The sequence below is a fragment of the Dipodomys spectabilis genome, unplaced genomic scaffold (genome assembly GCF_019054845.1).
Source record: "Dipodomys spectabilis isolate Male_0828 unplaced genomic scaffold, ASM1905484v1 ptg000066l, whole genome shotgun sequence".
NCBI classification, from domain to species: domain Eukaryota; kingdom Metazoa; phylum Chordata; class Mammalia; order Rodentia; family Heteromyidae; genus Dipodomys; species Dipodomys spectabilis.
The window spans coordinates 354484-380664 of record NW_024870743.1 but is presented as its reverse complement, the minus strand read 5'-3'; the positions used below and the strand labels follow the sequence as shown (position 1 = coordinate 380664).

The following is a 26181-nucleotide window of genomic DNA, read 5'->3' as shown; positions in this document are numbered from 1 at the left end:
TGCTGTTTAACAAAGTGGTTTATAATTACAGTGTATCTTGATTGGAACATCCTTACCTCCCTTTTTCGTTGTTACATGAGTAAGGTAGTGAGTACATTTTCTGTTGAGCATTGTTACCCCCTCTTTTGTTTTTCCCCTACCATTCCTTCCCTCCCCACCTCCCCAACTCCTTCCGCCCTCCTCCAAAGTGGTAAAGTTCGTTTTCAACATAGTGTCTTGTACATCTCATTGTTACAATGGGTCACCCTGTATCCTTATTTCAGCATTTTGTTATTTCCCTTCCCCTCCCCAAATTAGAAAAATGTACATACAAGATGCAGGGCACTGGAATCAAATACAGTAAAAACAGGGGTTGTACCATGAGGGAAGAACATACAAAAGAAACCAATCACACAGTACATTATAAGTACATTAAAAACAACAGCAAGAAAGATAAAACCTCGTGTCCCTATTTTGGGGTTCATTTTGCTTAGCATCATCTTATCTGGTCATATGTACATAGCTTTTGACCTTTTCTGCTTGTCCTAGACATATACTAGTTATTGCAGACAAGGAAAACCATGGAACCTCTTTGGGTCTGGATTACTTCACTTAATATAATTTTTCCAAGTCTTTCCATTTCCTAACAAATGGGGTGGCCTCACCTCCCTTTGACCCTCCCCTTTTCTTAATTTTGTGGTATGCTCAATGAAGTGCAATGTGTGGTTTCTTTTCTTGTGGGAAATGTAAGCAATACTGCTCAGTAGTGTTTCTTTCTTGTTCTAACATTATTATATATTCTTCATGTCAATGATTTAATTTTGGAACATTCGTTGAGGTTGTCGTTAGGAGGAAAAGGAGGGTGTTTCACATGTGAAAAAAAGTCAATGGAAAGTAAAGTTTGAAAGTGTTTCTGTTTAGGAATTCAAATGGTCACATTGAGAGGCTAGAGGCTGAGACCTGGAGCCCTGCACACCCTGAAGAGTGCTGGCTGGTTCTTCTCAGCTGCTTTGAGTCACTTCCTCCCCTAGAGCCTCTGGGAATGGCAGGGGAGCTGCGAGGCCGGGCTGGCCTCCGCTGCCAGTGTGGCACCTCGGTGGTCCTGCCTGTACCCGCACTCCTCGCCACCTGAGGTAAATGTAATACCGGCAGCAGCGTTTCCACACGGAGAAGTCGCGGGCCTAAAGTTGTGAGTGAAAAGCTTGTTTGCTGCCACCCCAGACACATGCCTGTCATTATAGCGTGTGTCGCCATGTTGCCCTCATTTAGAAGAACTGCTGAAGAAGAGTGGGAGGACATTGCTGAGGCCATTACACCTTCTTCTGACGCTGGATGTTGGTCTGTAAGACTTGGACAGGTGGGCTCGGGGCCACCCAGGCCGAGCCTCTGTGTGTGTGGACTTGGCCCCGGCCCCAGGCCGCCTGCAGCGCTAGTGCTTTATGGAGCAGATGTGCCTGGCTTGTGGCTTGCCGAGTGTCGATGTGCTGGCTGCGGACTGCGCCCTGCTGACTTTGCTCTGTTTTCCAGCTTCAGACAGCCGCGTCCTGGCGTGTGCGGCCGTGTGGAGGATGCCCAAGGAGCTGGAATCCGGCAACCACGAGTCTCCCGACGACTCCGCCAGCACCGCGCAGACCCTGGAGCTGCTCTGTCACCTTGACAACGGGGCCCAGAGCAGCGTGGCCTGGTAGGATGCTGCGTGTACACACGCCCAGAGCGAGCCTGCAGGCTGCTCGGTGCTGCAGGGCCCTCCCTCCCTGGCAAGGGCTCCTGTCTCTCTGAGCATGCCACATGTCGGTTTGGGCTCTTGTCCCCCATGTTTCCTACGGTAGCCACATTGTGGAACCTGCAGGTGTCGTGGCGGGCCTGGGTTCCAGCCGCCCCCTCATCTGAGAGTGTTCCCATGGTCGCCTGATGGAGTGGTGACAAATGATCTGCTACGTCAGCGTGCCCAGCTCCTCCGGGTCTTCTTCCTGCCTTATCCTCCTGTCAGTCACAGGGAGACGTGACTGCCACCCACGGAGGCTCCAGGACAGGGCTCCCTTGTGGGTCTGGGCCTGGGAGTAGTATTGTGAACGTTGCTGCGGTCTGGCTGCAGTTGGGGGCAGTTGTTTTCATGACTGGTGCTCCCACCTAGCCAGTGATCACGTCCTCCCACGGAGGACCTGTGTGGGAGGTTACTTGGTCTTACAGAGGCCACTGGGTTCCAAAGCCCCAGTAGGCATAGCCTCGACACTGTGCCGAACCACTGTCAAATCATATAGCCCCCCCAGCGTCTGCGTTCCACACCCTGGCCAGTTCCTAAAGCAGACCCTTGTATATGCGCGCATGTTTCCAAGGCCGAGCTCACTGGGCACACAGGGGAGCCCCAGGACAGGCTAGCCATCACAGGCTGGGCGGGAGGTGGAGGTCCTGTGTAGAGATGCCAGTACCGTGATGTGAGCAGTGCAGAGACCGGAGCTGCCTGGAGACTAGAGCTGTCCAGGAGGGCACGTTGTGCTCGCGTGCCTGGTGGGGACCTGATATTTGCGTGTCACACCCAGTCGTCCACACGTCCATGCATCCATGAATGACAGACTGCTGTTTGTATTTAAACACACGCAGACCAGCTGGCCCCAGATGCACCTGGGTGTTACTGTGTGGGTTTTGCTGCTTTTGTGCAAAGCCTTCTTGAAATCTTTCCTGCTACCTACTTCACTATTGCATATTCTTTTTCTTCCCATCTGCCGTTGAGTGTCTTCCTGTGAAGTAACTGTAGGTTTGCCGCAGTACATGGGACCCCGTGACCTCTCTGCCCATGGTAATGGTGCTCCAGCAGGAGGCGGCTGGTGTGTGCCACTGCCCGGCCAGTTCTCTCAGGCCCAGGTACACGAGGGCTCAGCTCTGTTCATTGTTGCCATGTGTGTGGTCCCATCACCAGGCAGAGCAGCCATCCAGGGGCCCCTGTGCCTTTTACAGGTAAAGGCACCCCTCTTCCCCCAGCCCTGTCCTGACCAGTGCTAATCCCACATTTGTTTTCTTTTACAAGACCAGGTCTGTAATTTGGTATCTGATGTTTTTGCTCATTGGCTGGTGCTCTACCGCCTGAGCCACACCTCCAACCCCTGTAGTTGCTATTTTACTTTGTGTGCCAGGTGAAGGATGTTGAGGTTCTCCCAGTTTTGCAGTCAGGAACAAAGCTGATGTTCCTGTCACATGTCACATGTACATCTAATGTACACCTTCATCTCTCCTGGCTGAATGCCCCAGGATCAGCGACTCATGCTGCTGCTTTCTTTTAAAATAGTGCGAACTGCACCGTTCTCGAGTGAGCGTGCATTTGGTGTCCCCCGCAGTGCTCTCGCTTTCTCTGGTGGTGGCACAGTTTTGTCATTAGACCTGGGATTCATTTCTACAAATTTAGGTCAGTGGGTACAAGGGACATAAAAGGTACTGTTTGGAGGGAACAAGAGGCAGTCAGCAGTGTTTTGGGGTGTGTGTTGCCTTTTGAGGTGTAAAGTGGCAATGAGGAGGCTCAGGAAGAAGGGCTCTCAGCACTTCCTGCTGGAGTGCTGGAGACGGCTGCAGACCCCTGCACTCGGTGGTCTCTTCTGCAGAACTAGAGCTGGCGCCACCCCTCCCCTGCCGAGGGAAAGGCGTTCGGGGGTGCACCTTGAGCCTGTCTCACTGTCCGCTGGTTGGTTTGCTCTGTTGGGGCCTTGCACTCTTACTTGGCCTTTTCACTCAAGGCTGGCACTCTACCACTTGAACTATATCTCTACCAAAAGGTGGTTAATTGGACATATGGGTCTCATTGATTTTCTTGCCTGGGCTGGCTTTGAACTATGATCCTCAGATCTCAGTCTCGTGGGTTATAAGTATGAGCCACCGGTACCCAACTGTTACTGTTTGCTTTATTTGCAGCAGTCTGAAGTCCTAACTCAGGATGGCCCTCATGCCCATTTCAGCCCTCCAGCAAGCAGAGTTCAGATGGGGCTCATGGTAGCCAGTGATGCCTTGGTCTCCCTGTATGTATCAAAGGCCTGTGATCCAGTGTGCTCACAGGTCCTTCAGGCGAGGTCCAGAGCTCAGCTTCCTGTGGAGGCCGGCCTGGGAGCACAGCAGGGGCTGGCGTTACCTGCACTAGGTCACTCAGCTCTCCAGAGCAGACTACATCTCTGCTCCTGCGGCAGGACTTCTGTGTGGAAATGGGGTGCTCTCCGTGTATGCTAAGAAAAGTAATCACGTGAGGCGTGAGCACGGGCAGCCCTCTTTCCCTGCCGGCCTGGCTTTCCGCCCTGTGGGGCTGCATGTTGAGCTTACTTCAGTGCCTTGCTTCCTACAGATAGAGCTGATGGCTTTCTAGCACTGTTTTGCTTCCAAACCATTCTGTAAAGTAGCCACTCTCTACTGGTCCTGAGTGTGCATCATTCCCCATCCCTGTTCCTCTCAGTAAGCACCTTTGCTCAGCTCCGCTTTTGTTCATGCCTGTGTGTGATGCTCTGAACACCAGGGACAGTGCCGCGCAGGGAGGCCTGGGCGTGGGAGGGCACAGTGATGTGGATCCTGTCCCAAGGCTTTGCATACCGGCCTCATTGAGTGGCCCTGTGAAGTGGGCTGCCGCTGCCCCGCAGTCAGGGAGGGGAGGAGAGTGTCCGTCGCTGGCTCACTCTCCAGTGGTGCTGGGGTTCCTGGCTGACCCTTGCTCCAGAAGCGCCCACGCACGTACCATCCACACAAGCAGAAGCTGGGCTCCCTCACGGCTCGCCTCGAGGCTGGAGGCCGTTTCAGTTGCTAGGCATAGAGACCTGGTTCATTGGAGTAGGCTTATCTTCTTAGCCTCGAACTTGTCCTTCTCGAAGGCAGATGGGAACAAGCTGGACTTCGTGGGGGAGAGGCCTCTTTCTTCCCTAATATGTTTCTCATCCCCTCCTGCTTGTTCTCTTCAGTCTGCTGGCAATTAGTGGCTCTGGAGAGCAGTGGACTTGGGTGTAGTCCGGCACAGACTTCAGATCCACAGCAGTGACCCGTCCTGCAGTGACCCGTCCCGCAGTGACCCGTCCCGCAGTGACCCGTCCCGCAGTGACCCGTCCCGCAGTGACCCGTCCCGCAGTGACCCGTCCCGCCGTGACCCGTCCCACAGTGACCCATCCCGCAGTGACCTGTCCCATAGTGACCCGTCCCGCAGTGACCCGTCCCGCAGTGACCCGTCCTGCAGTGACCCATCCCGCAGTGACCCATCCCGCAGTGACCCATCCCGCAGTGACCCTCCTGAGTCCCACCCGTCCCGCAGTGACCCGTCCCGCAGTGACCCGTCCCACAGTGACCCATCCCGCAGTGACCTGTCCCATAGTGACCCGTCCCGCAGTGACCCGTCCCGCAGTGACCCGTCCCGCAGTGACCCATCCCGCAGTGACCCATCCCGCAGTGACCCTCCTGAGTCCCACCCCCTCCTGATGCGGGCTTCCTACTCTTTCTGGCTCTCCATTAGTTAAATGTGGTGAGCTTTCTTTGAACTGTGCCAGGGACTTTATTCTGAATGAATTAGAGATAAATGCAGACCTTCCTCCTCTGTGGTCCCCTGTACATTCTGATGACATACCAGCCTCTGTGTAAGGCAGCTGCCATGCCCGGGCACAGGCTCGGAACTTCAGGTCACCTGACAGATCTCTGCCACAGTCAGTCAGTGAGCACTAGCTGAGCACTTGTCCCCGGGATGGTGAGGTCAAAGTGCACCTCCCTGGTGGTGATGTCTGGCCAACTTCAGTGCATCCTATAGTCTGCATGTCAGGTATGTCTATTAGACCTCTCTGCAAGAAGATGGGATATAGACATATAAATGAAATGAATAGAATTCACCTCGTCTCAGGCAAAGAACTGAGAGTAGAAGAGGGGATTGATGCATACCTAAGATTCCGTAGCACAGTCTCACCATTCAAGAGAGGCTGGGGAAAGTCTCCAAAGCCCTTAAGTTGGGTGTAGTTATTCCTCCACAACAAACTAGGGTTCTTGAGAAACCTGATAGCAATACAGAGTGGACATGTTAACACTGGTCATTGACAGCAGGCCTATCAAATTCTCCAGTGTCTGCGGTGATACCTGACAAGGGGTCTCCTGGAGCGCTGTGGGTAGGAGGGGGCTGTTCAGCCATCACCATGGCCATGGGTTCCGTGAGCATTGGGGCTGTTCAGCCATCACCATGGCCATGGGTTCTGTGACCATTGGGGCTGTTCAGCCATCACCATGGCCATGGGTTCCGTGAGCATTGGGGCTGTACAGCCATGGCCATGGGTTCCGTGAGCATTGGGGCCGCACAGCCGTGGCCATGGCCATGGGTTCCGTGAGTATTGGGGCCGCACAGCCGTGGCCATGGCCATGGGTTCCGTGAGCATTGGGGCCGCACAGCCGTGGCCATGGCCATGGGTTCCGTGAGCATTGGGGCTGCACAGCCGTGGCCATGGCCATGGGTTCCGTGAGCATTGGGGCTGTTCAGCCATGGCCATGGGTTCCGTGAGCATTGGGGCCGCACAGCCGTGGCCATGGCCATGGGTTCCGTGAGCATTGGGGCCGCACAGCCGTGGCCATGGCCATGGGTTCTGTGAGCATTGGGGCTGCACAGCCGTGGCCACGGCCATGGGTTCCGTGAGCATTGGGGCTGCACAGCCGCCATGGCCATGGGTTCCGTGAGCATTGGGGCTGCACAGCCGCCATGGCCATGGGTTCCGTGAGCATTGGGGCTGCACAGCCGCCATGGCCATGGGTTCCGTGAGCATTGGGGCCGCACAGCCGTGGCCATGGACATGGGTTCCGTGAGCATTGGGGCTGCTCAGCCGTGGCCATGGCCATGGGTTCCGTGAGCATTGGCCCTGTCAGGATCATTCTGTGCTCCTTGGCTCCTTTTGATGATCAAGGGGCGTCAGCTCCGGAGTCCTGCCAACCAGAGGCAGCAAAGCCCCGACAGTGGAAACTGAGGCACACTTGTACTGTGCATCAAGAGTCATCATGCAGATCACCCTGTTCAGATTACGAAACTCTCCCTTGGAGGTGATGTTAAGAACAGTGACCAGAAGTTGTAGGGGGTGGGAGGCCGTGGTGCCCCTCCAGCGCCCGCGGCCAGGACCCTGAGGGGAGGCGTCTTGGGGTGGAGTGTGCATGCTCACCCACATGCAGGGCTCTGCACAGCGGCCGCTGACCTTGCCTCCAGCGCCAGCTACCGGGAGAAGGCAAACACCTCCTGTTAGATGAGCAAATATCACTCTGAAATGCCAGCTAGGCAGAGCGCGTCGGGCACCTGGGAGGGCACACACAGCGTGTGTGCGTGTGAGGATGAGTGTTAGGCACCAGGAAAGGGTAGGGCAGGCACGGTAGTGTAGCCAGGCAAGGAAGGAGACGAGCCACCGTGTCGGGGTGGGCCACGGACAGGAAGCATTTTGTCCGAGAATGGCGGGCTGCTCCCCTTTCATCCACTTTTCTTTTTGGTTCGTAACAAAACAGTGGAAATTAGCTTGAGGCAAACGTTAGGCCAAGAGAACTGATAGATGTTCTAACACCTTGCAAAAGCTGGCCTTGAAATTAGAATGCTTAGAGGTTTCAGAGATTCTATGGCAGGATTGTTCTGCCAGTGACAGTAGACTTGACCATGGCCAAGACAGTGTCATTGTAAAGACAGCTCGGACTGCATCACACACACCAAGGCCGACTTGCTTTGCCTGACCCAGAGGACATAAGCATACATTTCAAATCAGACACTCGGGAGCTGCTCCCTGGTCACTGGTTCACTGTTACCACTAACAGACGCTCAGGAGCTGCTCCCTGGTCACTGGTTCATTGTTGCCACTAACAGACGCTCAGGAGCTGCTCCCTGGTCACTGGTTCACTGTTGCCAGTAACAGACGCTCAGGAGCTGTTCCCTGGTCACTGCTCACTGATAACACTGTAGCAGACACTCAGGAGCTCCTCCGCTGGTCACTGCTCACTGATAACACTGTAACAGACACTCAGAAGCTCCTCCGCTGGTCACTGCTCCATTGATAGCACTGTAACAGACACTCAGGAGCTGCTCCCTGGTCACTGGTTCACTGATAACACTGTAGCAGACACTCAGGAGCTGTTCCCTGGTCACAGCTCACTGTTAACACTGTAACAGACGCTCAGGAGCTGTTCCCTGGTCACAGCTCACTGTTAACACTGTAACAGACACTCAGGAGCTGTTCCCTGGTCACTGCTCACTGATAACACTATAGCAGACACTCAGGAGCTGCTCCCTGGTCACTGGTTCATTGTTAACTTTGTAAAGTCACTCTGAAACTGCTCCCTGGTCACTGCTCACTGATAACATTGTAGCAGACACTCAGGATCTGTTCCCTGGTCACTGGTTCATTGTTAACTTTGTAAAGTCACTCTGAAACTGTTCTCTGGTCACTGCTCACTGATAACACTGTAACAGACGCTCAGGAGCTGCTCCCTGGCCACTGGTTCACTGTTAACACTGTAACAGACACTCTGAAACTGCTCCCTGGTCACTGCTCACTGATAACACTGTAACAGACATTCAGGAGCTGCTCCCTGGTCACTGGTTCACTGTTAACTTTGTAAAGTCACTCTGAAACTGCTCCCTGGTCACTGCTCACTGATAACACTGTAACAGACGCTCAGGAGCTGTTCTCTGGTCACTGTTCACTGTTAACACTGTAACAAACACTCAGGAGCTGTTCCCTGGTCACTGCTCACTGATAACACTGTAACAGACACTCAGGAGCTGTTCTCTGGTCACTGGTTCACTGATAACACTGTAACAGACACTCAGGAGCTGTTCTCTGGTCACTGGTTCACTGATAGCACTGTAACAGACGCTCAGGAGCTGTTCCCTGGTCACTGGTTCACTGTTAACACTGTAACAGACACTCAGGAGCTGTTCCCTGGTCATAGCTCACTGATAACACTGTAACAGACACTCAGGAGCTGCTCCCTGGTCACTGGTTCACTGTTAACTTTGTAAAGTCACTCTGAAACTGCTCCCTGGTCACTGCTCACTGATAACATTGTAACAGACACTCAGGAGCTGTTCTCTGGTCACTGGTTCACTGATAACACTGTAACAGACACTCAGGAGCTGCTCCCTGGTCACTGGTTCACTGTTAATACTCTAACAGACACTCAGGAGCTGCTCCCTGGTCACAGCTCACTGTTAACACTGTAACAGACACTCAGGGCTGTTCCCTGGTCACAGCTCACTGTTAACACTATAACAGACACTCAGGAGCTGCTCCCTGGTCACAGCTCACTGTTAACACTGTAACAGACACTCAGGAGCTGTTCCCTGGTCACTGCTCACTGATAACGCTGTAACAAACACTCAGGAGCTGCTCCCTGGTCACAGCTCACTGTTAACACTGTAACAGACACTCAGGAGCTGTTCTTTAGCCATTGGTCACTGTTAACACTGTAACAGAAGCCCAGGGTTTTGCCCTGCATCTGAACTTGTGTAGGAAGAGGATGTATGCGGGTTTAAATGACAATGTAAAAACACTTCCAGGAAGGCTGCTCCAAGTCTCTATTGTGAATGCAAATGGGCATTCAGAGTAGATATTGCTAAAATCAAATGTTAGTGTTGGGTCTTGAAAAGAATGCTTGGTAAAATGAGTGTACAGACATAGCTTACCCTAGGAAAATTCTAAATACAAAAATCTCAAATACAGTGTGGAAAGTACAGCTAATCATGTTTATCAAAGAAAAATTCATATTCTCCCTAAGACTTTAGTTTGTTTCCATTAAATCCAGTTCTAAGTACATTTTAGCATCTCATCTTTATGAACCAAGTGGGTGTTTTCTAGAACATGTTAAATAGGTCACTGGTGGAGTTGAGCAGCTTAGTCCATTTTTTTTTTTTTTTTTTGCCAGTCCTGGGGCTTGAACTCAGGGCCTGGGTGCTGTCCCTGAGCTTCTTTTGCTCAAAGCTAGTGCTCTAACACTTGAACCACAGCGCCACTTCCGGGTTTTGTGGTTTATGTGGTGCTGGGGAATGGAACCCAGGGCTTCGTGCATGTGAGGCAAGCTCACTAAGTGAGCCACCTTCTCAGCCCGGCTTAGTCCATTCTGTCCCTGTAACAAGATACTGCAGGCAAGATAGTGGTTAAGTAATGGAGTTTCATTCCTGCCAGTTATGGAAGCTTGGAGTCCAGGCTCACGGCCCTGGCAGGTCTGGTGTTTTATAAGGTGCCTTTGTTTTATTCCCAGTTGGTGCTTCTCACTGTTACCTGCGTCTCTTTCCTAAGAGCAGCACCACCCTGGGTGAGAACTCCAGTGTGGTGAAGTTGGAAACCTGAAGCATAGCCTCCGTCCTTTTCTTCTCCCTGGTCCTGTGGCTTGATCTCAGGGCTTGGGTGTTGTCCCTGAGCTTAAGATGAGTGATCCACTACTTAAGCCACAGTTCCACTTAGGGCTTTTGTGGTGGTTAATTGGAGATGAGAGTCTCGTGGACTTTCCTTCTTGGGATGGCTTTGAACCACCGTCCTCAGACCTCACCCTCCTGAGTAGCTAGGATTACAGGTGTGAGCTGGCTATTTACAGTCTTTTTAAAATCAGTATATAAGAATTTTTAACTAAGGGCTGGGAAGGTGGCTCAGTGGTAGAGCGCTTGCTTGCATGCATGAGACCCTAGGTTCGATTCCCTAGCACCACATAAGCAAAAAGAAAAAAAAAAGCTGGAAGTGGTACTGTGGCTCAAGTGGTAGAGCGCTAGCCTTGAGCTGAAGAGCTGAGGGACAGCGCCCAGGCCCAGAGTTCGGGCCCCACGACCGGACCCAAAAAAAAGAATTTTTAACTATACTTGACTTATCTTCTGCTGATTAAAAACCAAGAGGGGTGAGGGACAAGGAGGCGAGGTAGATTATTATTTAAATAATCAAAAGCTATTCAGATTTTAGATAGTGTTTTATTTCAAAATGTATTGTAAGTTAAAAGCGGCCTTTGCACTTGCTGAGGCCCAGGGGAGAACATGAGACTTAGGAAATACGTCCTCAGAAGTCAGCTGAGCCTCGCTTTGGGCTGGCCCGTACCCGTGTCAGAGGACTCCTGTAGGAGAGGGCACACCCCGCCGCGCTGAGCCCAGGCGGGGTAGCCTGAGCAGGCCTGGCCGCATGGACTGGCCTGTGGGTGGGGTGGTGCCAACACCCAGCCCTTTCATTCACACCACCCCCTGAGCCCAGCTCTGCTTCCCGCCCTCCTCTGGGGCAGGCCAGAACCGCAGAGGCCATGGCATGGGGCCACATCTGCCCGTCCTCGCCCGCACCGTCCCCCGAGAGCAGCAGCCCAAACTGGGAGCTTCCTCCCAGAAGTGGGTTGAGTGGGTCCGAGAGCTCCTTGCTCGCGAGGGCTTACTGTGAGGACTGTGCTGTTGAGTCACCCGTGTGCAGCGGGGCCTTGGCTGTGAACTTGGATGCTCGAGTCCACTCTCCCCCACGTGCTGCCCACGTTGCCCCTTGGCTTTTTGTCTGTGTGGAATAGAGTTGTTTGGTTGATAGAGCAGTTTGTCCTAGTGGGTCGTCAGAATGCACATAGACTTTTACCCACAAAGTCGCAGGCTTGTGTCTCTCAGGGTGACAGGCGGTGTAGCAGCTTGAGCCTGTCCCTGCAAGTCTTCATCTGTCACAGCCCACGAGCTCGTCCCTGCAGGGGACACTCTGGGCTTGCTCACTTCTTGGTTGGTCAGGAAGTTTCTTTTTTCACCTTTGTAGTACTTAGGAAGAGCCTGTCTGTGCTTACTGGGAGCTTCAAACAGGAAGAAATCGACCATACTGCCAATTGCACAAGTTCTGTGAGAGACTTGTAAACTCAGAAAATCCTTCCCTTTCCCTTTCCCTCTTTTTTTTTTTCTACTCTTGTCTTTTTGTGGCACTGGGGTTTGCCCTCCTGCCTCACACTTGCTAGCCCATCCCTCTGCCTCTAGTTGTAGTTTTTGCTGGTTATTTCTAGGGGTAGAGTCTTGTGCTCTCTCGGCACTCTCTAGGACTTGGTCATTGCTGGGGTCACAGGTGTGCATGCTGTACCCAGCTCCCTCTGTGGAGGTGGGGTCTCTTGGATTTTTCTGTACCAGTTGTCTGGGAACTGTGATCCTCCTGTCTGAATCTCCCTTGTAGCTTGGGGTGACAGGTGTGTGCCACTGTACCCAGCTATGGGTTGAGAAGAGGTCAATTTTTCCTCCTGTTTTCAGTCTCACAAATAGCTAGGATTGCAGGTATGAACAATGAACATTGGTCTTGTTAATTTTTTTTTCTTAAAGAAATTTAAGGAAATTGGGCTATGACCTCTGCTCATTAGAGGAGTTGTACAGCCACCTCCAGAGTGTTCTGTACCTCCCCCCCCCCCCCCCCCGCCCCACTGTCCTGAATGGCCACTGGGAGGTGGGATGCACACACATAAATGGTGTTAATTTACTTTCATTCTAGGTTACTTTGAGGATATCTTGTGCCTGAAGTCCAGATGGGAATCATTCATTTTGAAATTGTTTACTTGAAGTGATGTTTTGGTAAGCACAAGATCTGCCAAATCAGAACCCCCGAGCCTGCTCAGTGGGCCTTTGACTGTGGGCTCAGAGGAGTTCTGAGGGCATATTTTGAGTTTATTTCCAGAAGCAAGCCTTTTGTTTCTCTCTTCATGATTATAGAGTGTATCCTGCTTATATCAGGTTCATGCTACTTTGTTCTTGATTTACTAATATTCTTTCATGTCCTTTGAAATTGATTGCTAGAATTGATAGAAGCGAGTGATTTCTACAAAGAAAGAAATAAGTGTCTTCACCCGGAGTGGCAGGTGGAGAGACAGTGCAGGCTATTTTCCCACACTCACGCTACTGGTTTTCTGAACTTCTCATTTCATTGCACTCTGCATCCTGCAGCTGTTGAAGGGATGGTACCACAGCCAGGGGAGGAGAGGGATGGAGAGGGCTACCTGTGAACCAGCAGCTCCTCGTGGGTATCAGCTGTGGGTCAGTAAGGAAGAGTGAGATAAAGAGCTCTTCTCTCAGTAGCTTTTCTCAGCAGGATAGCTGAGTGTCTTACTGTATTGTTGCTGTTCAGACCACCTTCCAGATAGGCTGTCCAGACAGGCCTGCCTGCTTTGCCCAGGCCTGCAGTTGTGATCACCTTCAGGACTGAGAGCCCGCCCACTCATGTACTGACATATCTCCATGGCTCCTGGGAGGGTAATGTAGGTAAAAGGCATTTATTTGAAAGTAAGAGTAGAGAGAAGCGGAGAGTGGAGTTGGAGTTCATTACCAGGCCGGGGTGTGTGTGTGTGTGTGTGTGTGTGTGTGTGTGTACGTGTGTACGTGTGTACGCGCATGCATGTGTACATGTGCATATTTGCATGTTTGATTGAATCTAGGCATGGACGCTTTTCCTGAGCTTTTTTGCTCAAGCTTGACCCTCTGCCACTTGACCCACAGCTCCACTTTCAGCTTTTTACTAGTTAATTGGAGATAAGAGTCTCATGAACTTTCCTACCTAGGCTGGCTTTGAACCAGAATCCTCAGATCTCAGTCTTTGAGTAGCTAGGATGACAGGCGTGAGCCACCAGCATCCAGCACAGAACTGTGGTTTCTTACAGGAAGGGTGCTTTGAGCTGCTGTTCATCTATGAAGCCTCTGCTGCTGTTCCTGGTATGATGGCAGATTTCATTTCCGTTCTGTGTGTTCTGGGATTGTTTTGCATATAGATTTGAACTAGGAACAGCCCAAACTCCCCATTTGCTGGGAGCCTGCTGCCAGACATTCCAGGAGACTTGGCTCTGAAGCATTTGTCTTTTAGGTCATCTTCCACTGTGCCTGAGGCTGCCGGTGTGTGCCAGCAGCAGGAGGCTGAGATGTGTTCCTTGCTGGGAGTGGTAGGTTTTATACGTCCACTCTTACGGGCTTAATGATGTGTTGTCCTTGGAGAACATTCGTAATCTCTCCCCTACCGGAGTCTTTAATCTCATTTAGAGAAATGCATGAGCTTTCGTCCCAGCGTGGTTGTGGCTGCCTCCATCATCTAGTGCCTGGAAGGCCTTGGTGATGTGACTAGGAGAAGTTATTGGGATACCTAGTTTCTCCTTCACCTTCTCTTTTTTTATCGGCTTACATATCGGATTTCCTGGTCACATCTCCGTCTTTGCACTGCATTCCCCCGCTGTTACTCCCCTGGCCCATTGCTATGGTGATGGATAGCTTTCACTCATGTCCTTTATGCTGTTTTCATATATACTTACTATGCACTTCAAAACTATTCACACTGTCCTCTTTCACTTCCCCCTTCTCCTAAGTAATCTCATAGTTTGATTCATGTTCCATGTTTAACCATATAAATAATTATGTGTATGGACAGGGAGGCTTTGTTTCAGTGCTCGAGACGCTGCACAGACTCTTCTCCACAGCCTGAAGAAGATTGGTTTCAAAGGGCATTGCAAGTGGTAAACCACAGTCTTGTGTTTGCATTAAGTTCTCATGAGGACAAGTCACTGCTATTGCGTCAATATGTTTAGATGAATATAGGATCCAAGGCATATCTTCGTGTTTGAGGAGGACCTTTCCTAACCTGGGTGGTAATAGAAAAGAGCTAGGGAGTTGGTTATATAGGATAGGAAGGAGTGAGGGCTAATCTTTATGGCTAGGTCAAAGGGGAGGTAGAGGGAGGTAAGCAGAGCAAAAAATTTAGTTAACGTTGTGTTCATATATATACACATATGTGTGTGTACATACATACATACAAACATATACACATATGTGTACACATACACAAAACAAAAAACCAGGGGGCTGGGAAGGCGGCTCAGTGGTAGAGCGCTTGCCTTGCATGCCTGAGGCCCTGGGTTTGATTCCTCAGCACCACATAAGCAAAAAGAAAAAAGCCAGAAGTGGCGCTGTGGCTCAAGTGGTAGAGTGCTAGCCTTGAGCTGAAGAGCTGAGGGACAGCGCCCAGGCCCAGAGTTCAGGCCCCACAACCGGACCCCCCCCCCCCAAAAAAAAACCCAAACCAAAACAAAATAAAACAAAAAACCAGACAACATCAGTGATAAAGAAGAAGGAGAAAAGGAGAAAACCAAGCAAAAAATGAAATAAAAATGTAATTTAACAGAAAGCAGGGGGAAAAAAAAAACAAGAATAAATAATGTTCAGGTGTTCTAGTTAGCAGGTATGAGTCCAGGTCTAAGCAAGGATAGGGAAGAGTATGATACATGGGTATGAAGAGCTGTACTGGGTAGAGGGATGAAACTGTGGTTTGAAAGAGAATACTGAGAGCGGCGATGGGGTTCCGATATGATGCTGAAGCAGATTCCAAGATTAAGTGGAGGAGTGACAGGTCTGTGCTAGAATGTATATGTTAAAACGTAGATAGCCTTTGTCTGGTTTAAGGAAACCATACTGTTGAACAAATTGAACACTCAAAACACTGGCACGGATGCAGGAACAAAGACAAACGACATGCGTGTCTGTCTGTATTTGTATATAGACTCCTCTGCAGGTTGCAAGGTTCTGTTTAGTTCTCACTGTGAGGGCTTTGCGTTCCTCACAGGACCTTACATGGGGAAGGGTTCAGAGTTCAAGCAGATGGCTGACAGCTAAGGCCTCTATGGTTCGGCTCAGCTAGGGGCCCCCAAGGTCCATCTGCTTGTCTCTAAGGTTAGGCCATGCTGGACAGGGTTTGGGGGGACCACAGCATCATCTGAAGTGGGGTCTGCCGTTTCTTCCTGGGTGCCTCTGGTGTCTGGCTTTGGGGGTACTCCCGGCCCTCTGTCTGCTTGTACTGATGCCTGCTGGGCTCCTGTGGCCTCGGGCTTCCTGGCCGCAGCCTAGTGATGAGTAGTGTAAGCCTTTGCTGTTCCCACAGGCAAGTCTGCCCTTCCTTCCCATGCCTTTTATAACTGATTTATATCCAGCTTCTGTGGCAGCGTCTGCGGGTTGTTAGGCTGTGATTCCTTCTTGTCCCTGGGCTCCCAGGGAGATTTTCCGATATGACGCTGCGTTGTCGCTCCTTGGGATAGGAGGGACACAGGATGTCTTAGTGTCTGCAGTTTAGCCTGTCACAGCAGCTTGGTTGCTGCCCTGCACGTCCCTGGGCAGGCAGTGAGATGTGTAGATTGTCTGTTTTTCTTGAGGCTGAATTTGGTGATCCCTTGTCGAGACCCTTTGAGCTGACCTGGTATCGCTGTCTTTCTGACTCCCTATCCTCAGCTGCACGCCAGCTCCATATTCCACGCTGCTTTTCTAATGCCCTGATTGCTGCTTGTAATTTCCTGTGTCCCCAGGAACTCCTTGTAGTTTTTCCTTTCTTCCTGTTTCCTTGATCAGAATCTGCTTGTTTTTGTGCTGTTGGATTCTTCTTGCTCTCAGAACAAAATGGTGAATGTTTTGGACCATCTTGCCCCACCTCGTTTTCTTCCTTCCCTTCTTTTTCTCTTGGAATCTCTGGATCTTCCTGATAAATGTGACAGGATTAACGTCCGCACCTTGCAAAGACAAGGTCCTTTTGAACTGTAAATTCATGGAACATACAGGACACACCATCTTGAGTCCTCTCAGACATCAATGTCAAGGGTCCCCTTGCTCCCTCATTCATAGCAGGTTAGCCTTAGCTGATCTCCTGGGGCATTCCCTCTGTGAGGAAGAAAGCCAGCGGCCTTGCCCTTAGGGCCAGGAGTACTCACGCCTACTTGACTAGGCTCAGCTCACAGGCTGTGTGACTAGGCTCAGCTCACAGGCCTGCGTGACTAGGCTCAGCTCACAGGCTGCGTGACTAGGCTCAGCTCACAGGCTGCGTGACTAGGCTCAGCTCACAGGCTGTGTGACTAGGCTCAGCTCACAGGCTGTGTGACTAGGCTCAGCTCACAGGCTGTGTGACTAGGCTCAGCTCACAGGCTGTGTGACTAGGCTCAGCTCACAGGCTGTGTGACTAGGCTCAGCTCACAGGTCAGGGTGCCAGGGTATAAAGTCAGTTTCTGCCAGTTTGCTCACATTAATGGAAAATACCAAAATCATTGATAGGGAAACAGGTATCTTAGACTGGTGATGACAGTGTCACAACATAACAAACCTTATGGGGCGCAGCAAAAGCGGTTCTGAGAGGGGATTTTAGGGTAGAAATACCTACTTTAGGTAAAAGGCAGCTGGAGCCTGGTGGTGTTGCATGTCTTCGTTCCCAGCGGCCATCACAGGCTCCTTGCAGCCACTCACCCCCTGTCCCCGGCGGGTCTTGTCATCACAAGCCTCTTGAACAGACCAAGCACAGGGCTGTGCTTGATTAACAGAATCTTTCCAGTGTCTCCCTGATGAGTTGAGAGTGCACTGGACATGCAGAGAGGAGCACAGGACGTGTTCGCCTCTCGGTGTTTGAAGGGCTCTTGTGTGACTGGCAGGCAGCCATGTGCTGCGCTACCCGCGGGTGAGCAGTCTGCTCTCAGAGCTGACTGTGTGGCGTGGATGGCAGGGGTGTAGTCGTGGCCGGTGTGAGGCCAAAACGCCCGCCACAGAGAAGCATGAGGGTGGCCTTGTAGGGTCCACAGAGGGAGGCATGGCAAGGCTGATGAGGGGTAGGCTGACAGTACGCCCTCTGTCCCTGCAGTCTGCCCTTCCCAGGGTCACTGCTGAGGAATGGATGCTGCCTGTCCATCTCTGCCTCTGCCCTTGGCAGGTCTTCCCTCCTGGCACTTGGTGCTTTGCTCTGACACTTACTCAGGAGGAGGAAGCCAGACTTGCAGTGCTGCGACCCTTCTGTTCCACAGCATTCACATTCACACACCTCCCTTTCTGAAGCCCTCCGGCCTTGTGCGTGTGGTGGGTTTGGGACGTCTCCAGTGGGGTTAGATCTTGTGCGTGTGGTGGATTTGGGGCGTCTCCAGTGGGGTTAGATCTTGTGTGTGTGGTGGGTTTGGGGCATCTCCAGTGGGGTTAGAACTTGGCTGACCCCTCCCAAGGCCAGCCTGTGAGTCATCGATGGCCTGCCCAGCTCGCCTAGGGGTGGGTTTCTATTGGCTGGAGAACTCTTTCAGGACCCTAGAGGAGGGACACTTTCCCTGCACCAGGGGACTCCCCAGCCTCCAGTAGCATGCCTTCCCCTTCCCATATTTGTAGCTGCCATCTTTATAGCCATTTATAATCACATGACTGTGAGAATCAAGTGACAACAAGCTTTGTGCCCTTGGAATGAAGCTTTTCTTTTTTTTTTTTGGGTCCGGTCGTGGGGCCTGAACTCTGGGCCTGGGCGCTGTCCCTCAGCTCTTCAGCTCAAGACTAGCGCTCTACCACTTGAGCCACAGCGCCACTTCCAGCTTTTTTTCTTTTTGCTTATGTGGTGCTGAGGAATTGAACCCAGGGCCTCAGGCATGCAAGGCAAGCGCTTTACCGCTGAGCCATCTTCCCAGCCCGGAATGAAGCTTTTCTTAAAACCTTACCCTGTAAGAACATGAAGTTTACTTACTTTCTCTCTTTCTTTTTCTCTCTCTCTCTCTTTCTTTCTTTCTCTTTCTCTCTTTCTTTCTCTCTTTCTCTCTTTCTTTCTTTCCGTCTCTCCCTCCCTCCCTCCCACCTTCCCTCCCTTACCCTGTAAGAACATGAAGCTTACTTTCTTTCTTTCTTTCTCTTTCTCCCTCCCTCCCTCCCTCCCTTCCTTTCCTTCTTCCTTCTTTTCCTTCTTCATTCCTTTCCTTCTTTCCTGCTTTCTTCCTTCCCTTCCTTCCTTCCTTCCTTCCTTCCTTCCTTCCTTCCTTCCTTCCTTCCTTCCTTCCTTCCTTCCTTCCTTCCTTCCTTCTTTCCTTCCTTCCTTCTTCTCTCTCTCTTTCTTTCTTTCTTTCTTTCCGTCTCTCCCTCCCTCCTTCCTTCCCTCCCTTACCCTGTAAGAACATGAAGCTTACTTTCTTTCTCTTTCTTTCTCTCTGTTTCTTTCTCTTTCTCCCACTCTCCCTCCCTCCCTCCCTCCCTCCCTCCCTTCCTTTCCTTCTTCCTTCTTTTCCTTCTTCCTTCCCTTCCTTTCCTGCTTTCTTCCTTCCCTTCCTTCCTTCCTTCCTTCCTTCCTTCCTTCCTTCCTTCCTTCCTTCCTTCCTCTCTCTCTCTCTCTCTCTCTCTCTCTCTCTCTCTCTCTTTCTTTCTTTCTTTCTTCCTTTCTTCCTTTCTTTCTTTCGAACTCTGGGCCTGGGAGCTGTCCTTCAGCTCAAGGCGAGCGCTGTACCACTTGAGCCACAGCACCACTTCCAGTTTTCTGAGTGGTCTATTAGAGATAAGAGTCTCATGAACTTTTCCTGCTGGAAAAGTCCGATCTCAGTCTCCTGAGTAGCTAGGATTACAGGCGTGAGCTGCTGGTGCCCGGTGGAAGCTTATTTTCTAAAGCAAAACAGTTCTGCCTTCTGTGTCTTCCAGATGTTGAAAGTAACTTCTGCCACCATTGGGACTCATTTTGTCTTTTCTTTCATAGTCTAGTGAGGAAGGAGCCTTGTCTCCAGGAAGTGCTTCCCTAGCCCCTCCCTGGCAGGTGAGAAGGCCAGGCAGGATAGCGCACCATCAGAAGTGCCGCCTCCCTCCCGGCCCACAGTCCTCCGGGAAGATGCCCTTGCAGGGTTGGGTCTACTAGAGGAAAGTCTGGTCACACGTGTTTCACTGTGAGGCGTCCTGTGCTGTCGGAGGGGTGGAGGGGAGTGTGGACTTCACTGTCTGGTCTTTCCAGTCTTGGAATTAATATTCATTCATATGCACACACATATTTTGCTAAGCCAAAAAACCAGTAAAAAATGTATTGATGTAGAAACGAGTTTTCAGGGGCTTCCTAGCCATGAGATGAGCATGTCAGTGTTCCGGAGCAGCGTGGGCCAAGCATGCTGGGACGCAGCATTTCAGACAGATGGGGATGGGCCAGGACAGACTTACTTCATAGACCGCCATGAACACCAGGGTGTGTGTGTGTGTGTGTGTGTGTGTGTGTGTGCGCGCACGCGCGTGTGCAACAGACTCACTGAAAATGCCCCAGAAAGCACCAGAATAGCGTGTGCATGTATGGCTGACTGCATGCAGATGGGTGGACAGCACTGGGCCTGTGTATACTGTGACTCAGTACCGGCGCTCTGGGCAGCGGGGCACTGCTGGCACTCTGTGAGCTGCACTGAGCAGCTGAGGGCCCGTTCTGTAATGAGCCAGTGCCATTACGTGCCTGTGCATCCGACTGTCTCCCTAACAGCACTGTCTGTGTCGACCTTGGCAGACGTATCACTTGGCTCACCAGTCCAACATTGCTCAGGAGTGTCCAGGATTGAAATTGCTGCAATCCTGGGGACTGGAAGCAGGGACTATCTCTGTTCAGGTGAAACCTGCACTTCCGGTGTAGGTCTTGGGTGGCTGGTAGGATGTCTGCAGACTTGTGGATGATGAACCTGGGGTTGTTGGTCTGTTTGGCATCATGCCGCAATTTCCTTGTGGAGTCCTTTTTCTGATGCCACTTTCTGACTTTAGGATGAACTTCCTGTAACTGTACTGCTCATTTCAGTCTCATGGTCTCTGCTTTGCCTCACGAGGGTGGCTTGGGGTCTGCTTTTACCCTGCTCTAGGTTTAATGTACACTTATCTCTATCAGTTTGACCTGTCAGTTTTTATTAACAGTGACTGAATATGACTTAGCTACCTGAAAACTTTAAAAGAATTTGTTTTTTAATGAAAAGCTGACAAATTATAGTTATATATGGTTGTTGCTGTGTGTGGCCAAAAATTCAGAATCCTTTTATAGCTTTTAGCACAGAGATCACAATTCTTGGCCTTTGCTGTGCTCTCAGGTATAGATTCTGTTCATGTGCACAGTTGAGCTGCAGACAATGGAAGCTGGCCCTGCATGGCTCAGGCTACAACCATGACTTCCTGTCTCAGGTGACAGCCTTGCGCCCCGCAGGGTGGGCTGCGGTGCTGGCCGGCTCAGCACTCAGCTCTTAGCTCTGCCCTCCCGTCCCCTCCACTCTGCCTTTGTTCTACTAAAGAGATGGCATTCTGTCCCAAATCAGCTCTGGTCTGTTCCTCCTGTCAGCTCTCCATCCACCCTGTGGATCCATGGCTGTCCCTTCCTTAGCCACAGATCACAGTCCTGGAATGCCATGAAGAAGCTGCACACATCCACTTTCCACGTTTCCCAGGGCTGAAAGCCACTGTCAGAGTACTGCTGGCAAAGTTCTCGGTGAAGTTCTCTTGCTGCTTTGCAAATGGCTGCTGCCTTCTTTGCTCTCACACTGCAGAGGCAGACAGAGGATATGCACTCTCTCCTAACGGGGACTAACCCTACCCTCGTGAGCTCATCTAACTCTGGTTGCCTCTCAGAGGCTCCGTCTCCAAATACTGGAGTCAGGGCTTTGAGATGTCCATTGCGGTGAGACACCCACACATCCCCCAAATAAGACCAGACAGCAGTATTCATAAAGACTTCCAGTGACTTCTGGCCAGGAAAGCATTTTCTAGAGTACGAAGAATGTGTATAAAAGCTCTGAGCTGCAGGTGTGGGGGTTTGGAATCTCCTGCGTCCATGTTAATACTCAGCCCTTCTCCTCCTCTCAGCGTCACATGGGAGCCGATGGGAGATGGGAAGAGAGTCATCTCACTGGCAGACAACCGCATCCTGCTGTGGGACCTGCAGGAGAGCTCAAGCCAGGCTGTGGTGAGTGGCATCACCAGGGTTTGTCAGACCACGGGGTGATTGGGGTGGAAGTGGGGGCTAGGTGACAGTTGCAAGGCCCGCCCCCTTCACTGCCTTGTCCCAAGGGAGGCCGCCGTCCTTTTCCCCTTTTCCGGAGTGTCGTCTTTGTCATGCAGGGTTTCCTGAGTACTGTTGGCTAAAGTTACATTCTTCAGTAGTAGCACTTAAAGAATATGTATTTGCGTGAGTTACAAAAATAACTGTTAGCACTTTCTTGGGACACAGTCTTGCTTTCAAATATAAGTTTTTATGAATACTTTGTCTCATATAGGATTTTCCCTAACTTTTTTCTTTAGAATGCATTTTTACATGCATCCATAATTTCCTGGCACTTACTTTGTCAAAGCAACAACTTTAGGAAAACAAAAACTCAAGAACTGTGACCTGGCAGTTCTTCTAATGTCGCATGTACCGAGGGCCCACATTTGTCTCTTCTGCCACTGGGAATTGAGAACCCTATCTTTGGGTAGTTTTGTTAGAAACAGCCCTCTCTCATGTTTATTTGTTCCTCTGACTTTTACTTAGCTCTTTTCCTTCGTGGTGCTTACTGTAGTAATAATAAACCCTTCCCTTACTCCCCTGGTCAAAGAGATGGCAGGATCATGATTTAGCTTTACTAATATGTGGCATAGAAGTCAGACTTTTAAAATATTAAGTAACTTGTTAAAGTTTAAAAAATGAATGGTACGGGGCACTGGTGGCTCACATTTGTAATCCTAGGTACTCAGGAGGCTGAGATCTGAGGATTGTGGTTCAAAGCCAGCCCTGGCAGGAAAGTCCATGAAACTCTTAACTTTGCTAAACTACTCAGAAAAGTCAGAAGTAGTGCTGTGGCTCAAGTGGTAGTGTGCTAACCTTGAGCACAGAGAGGCTCAGAGATAGCCTCAGGCCCTGAGTTCAAGCCCCAGGACTGGCAAAAAAAAGCCCTGAATGGTCACAGCCTTTAATGTGAAATTAAGAGTTGACTTTTCCTACAGCATTAAAAGTATTTAAGGAAATTATTTTATTAAAAACATGTTGAAACGAGACATACCTCTATGTTGTGCATCGAATCCATGTTTCACAGAAATGTTTAAAGTGAAGCCCATGGCCAGAGGGAATGCTGCTTGAGATCGGCTGGGCTGGCCTGTGGGCCTGGCTGTGTCCACTTGGGGCAGAGTGTCTGTCTGTCCAGTCACCCCTCAGCAGCTGGGGTTTTAGTGTGGCAAGCTTGGGGCGGGGGGTGGGGGAGAGTCCTCTCCTACTGCATGGTAGACTCACAGAAGGTGGGAGCAACTCTTAGGGGGGAAGGCCGCTCTGGGTCTACAGACCCAAGCACTCAAGGTGCCCCAAGCTGGGAGCTAGCCTGGGAGTGCAGGCTCCTGAGGCGCCATGCACTAGATCGGGAAGATTTCACTATCCAACCTGAGCTGGCCTGCTCTGCGGCTAGCAGCCAACACAGCTTCACACCCAAGTCATCGCTGAAGGGTTTTGAGGTCGGGTGATTAATCTGTAACTTATTTTCTACAGAGATCAATTTGGTATTCTCTGCCCCTTTTTTGTCTGCTGTCAGCAGTTCTGTCAATACCCCTTTGTGACCTGGGCCGTGGCGTTTAATACAGAAACCTTCCATCGATTCCAGCCTCCTCACACCAGCTCCTCCGCTTTTATTGTTTGAGGATATTGCATTGTGTGGTGAATCTAATCTTATGCTCACTGCATCATTACCTTTTGCAATTAAATTGGCGATTCTTTGCCATTTATAATCATTAGCAGAACCCTGGGGAGCCCTGGGGTGGGAGGGTCCGGGGGTCCACGGGCCCTGATGGAGGTGGGGTGCCTCCCCGTTTCACAACATGCTCATTCATCTTCACGTGCACCGGCTTTCACCGGCTGTGGACATTAATGGCTTCTGCCAAGGTGGCAGCAAAAGGTCTTCTCTGTCCACACACGCGTGCAGTGCCCCGGGAGAGCCAGCGTGTGCTGTGTTGGGAAAGAGCTTCACACACGACAGTACTTGTGATAGGATTCAGGGCTTACAAGGACACAGTGGTGTTGCAGGTTATCTCACAGGAAGTTTATGTGCAGCCCACTCCCCGTACCGGGTATGTTCCATGTGGGAGCCAGTCCCTGGACCATGTATGAGCCACTCCCTGTACCATGTATGTTCCGTGTGTGAGCCAGTCCCTGGACCATGTATGAGCCACTCCCTGTACCATGTATGTTCCGTGTGTGAGCCAGTCCCTGGACTATGTATGAGCCACTCCCTGTACCATGTATGTTCCGTGTGTGAGCCAGTCCCTGGACCATGTATGAGCCACTCCCTGTACTGTGTATGTTCCATGTGGGAGCCACTCCCTGTACCCTGTATGTACCTGCTCTGGAGCATGGATGACCTTTTAGAAATATTTCTTCCTGCTTTCACTTGTTTTCTATCTTTTACTACAGGCTGTCTCAGAGGAGAAGATTTTGTTTTATAAATAGGCTTTAGAAGCTGGTACTAGTGGCCGCGGTTCGACCTATAATCCTAACTACTCAGGAGGCCCAAGATGTAAGGATGTGGTATGAAGCCAGTCCAGGCAGAAAAGTCCATGAGACTCTTAACCGCCAAAAAGAGAAGAAGAAAAAAGTAAAGTGTTAGCCTTGAGCCAAAAAAGTCTCAGGGACAGTTCCCACGCCCTGAGTTCCAACCCTCCCCCCCCACCCCCACAGCTTTAGAAGTAGAGGTATAGCTCAAGTGGTAGAATATTAGCCTTGAGTGAAAAAAACAAGGGAGGATGTGAGGCCCTGAGTTCAAATCCCAGTTCTAGCATACACAAAAGGAAGGAAAGGGAAGGGAGGGAGGGAGGGAGGGAGGGAGGGAGGAAGGGAGGAAGGAAGGAAGGAAGGATGATTATAGGTAAGGGGGTTCTATATTTTAGCTGGGTACCTGTGACTCACACCTATAATCTTAGCTATTTAGGAGGCTGAGATCTGAGGCTCATGGTTTGAAGCCATTCTAGGCAAGGAAATCTATGAGACTCTTATCTCCAATCAACCCAAAAAGTAGGAAACAGAGTTGTGGGACACCAGAACCAACACGTCTGGGCGCCGATGTGTTGAGATCACCCAGGTTGTGGAGACCAGAGCGGGTGTGTGGGACGGCTTGCGGCTGTGGGCCCCAGGCTTCCACGCTGCCCCACTGCCCCGCTGCCCCGCTCCCCCGCTCCCCCCGCTGCCCCGTTCCCCGCTCCCCTGCTCCCTGCTCCCCCGCTGCCCTGCTCCCTGCTGCCCCGCTCCCCTGCTCCCTGCTGCCCCGCTCCCTGCTCCCTGCTGCCCCGCTCCCTGCTCCCCCGCTCCCTGCTCCCCGCTGCCCTACTCCCCGCTCCCTGCTGCCCCGCTCCCTGCTCCCCCGCTCCCTGCTCCCCGCTGCCCTACTCCCCGCTCCCTGCTGCCCTGCTCCCCCGCTCCCCGCTGCCCTGCTCCCCGCTGCCCCCGCTGCCCCGCTCCCCGCTGCCCTGCTCCCCGCTGCCCCGCTCCCCCGCTCCCTGCTGCCCCGCTCCGCTGCCCCGCTCCCCCCGCTCCCTGCTCCCCGCTGCCCTACTCCCCGCTCCCTGCTGCCCCGCTCCCCCGCTCCCCCGCTCCCCCGCTCCCTGCTCCCCCGCTCCCCGCTGCCCCGCTCCCCGCTCCCCCCGCTGCCCCGCTCCCCGCTGCCCCGCTCCCCGCTGCCCCGCTCCCCGCTGCCCCGCTCCCCGCTGCCCCGCTCCCCGCTGCCCCGCTCCCCGCTGCCCCCGCTCCCCCGCTCCCCCGCTCCCCCGCTCCCCCGCTCCCCCGCTGCCCTACTCCCCGCTCCCTGCTGCCCCGCTCCCCCGCTCCCTGCTCCCCCGCTCCCTGCTCCCCCGCTCCCCGCTGCCCCGCTCCCCGCTCCCCCGCTGCCCCGCTCCCCGCTGCCCCGCTCCCCGCTGCCCCGCTCCCCGCTGCCCCGCTCCCCGCTGCCCCGCTCCCCCGCTGCCCCGCTGCCCGCTCCCCCGCTGCCCCGCTCCCCCGCTCCCCCGCTCCCCCGCTCCCCCGCTCCCCCGCTCCCCCCGCTCCCTGCTCCCTGCTGCCCCGCTCCCCCGCTCCCTGCTCCCCCGCTCCCTGCTCCCCCGCTCCCTGCTCCCCCGCTCCCCCGCTCCCTGCTCCCCCGCTCCCCCGCTGCCCCGCTCCCCCGCTCCCCCGCTCCCCCGCTCCCCCGCTCCCCGCTGCCCCGCTCCCCCGCTCCCCCGCTCCCCGCTGCCCCGCTCCCCGCTGCCCCGCTCCCCCGCTCCCCGCTGCCCCGCTCCCCGCTGCCCCGCTCCCCGCTGCCCCGCTCCCCGCTGCCCCGCTCCCCGCTCCCCCGCTCCCCGCTGCCCCGCTCCCCGCTGCCCCGCTCCCCGCTGCCCCGCTGCCCCGCTCCCCCCGCTCCCCCGCTGCCCCGCTCCCCGCTCCCCCGCTGCCCCGCTCCCCGCTGCCCCGCTCCCCCGCTCCCCCGCTCCCCCGCTCCCCCCGCTGCCCCGCTCCCCCGCTCCCCCGCTCCCCGCTCCCCCGCTGCCCCGCTGCC

The 26181-nt window shown here is 52.7% G+C and overlaps 1 protein-coding gene across 4 annotated transcripts in view; it reads left to right on the top strand.

The window, feature by feature from the left end:
• Positions 1-26181, top strand: part of Eipr1 (EARP complex and GARP complex interacting protein 1) — a 139388-nt gene that overhangs the window by 74853 nt on the left and 38354 nt on the right. For all 4 annotated transcript variants that reach the window (XM_042680862.1, XM_042680861.1, XM_042680865.1 and 1 more), the window contains 2 exons: positions 1507-1663; positions 21506-21605. In XM_042680862.1, the coding sequence (XP_042536796.1) occupies positions 1507-1663; positions 21506-21605 (257 nt within the window). The remainder of the gene's footprint in view (positions 1-1506; positions 1664-21505; positions 21606-26181) is intronic.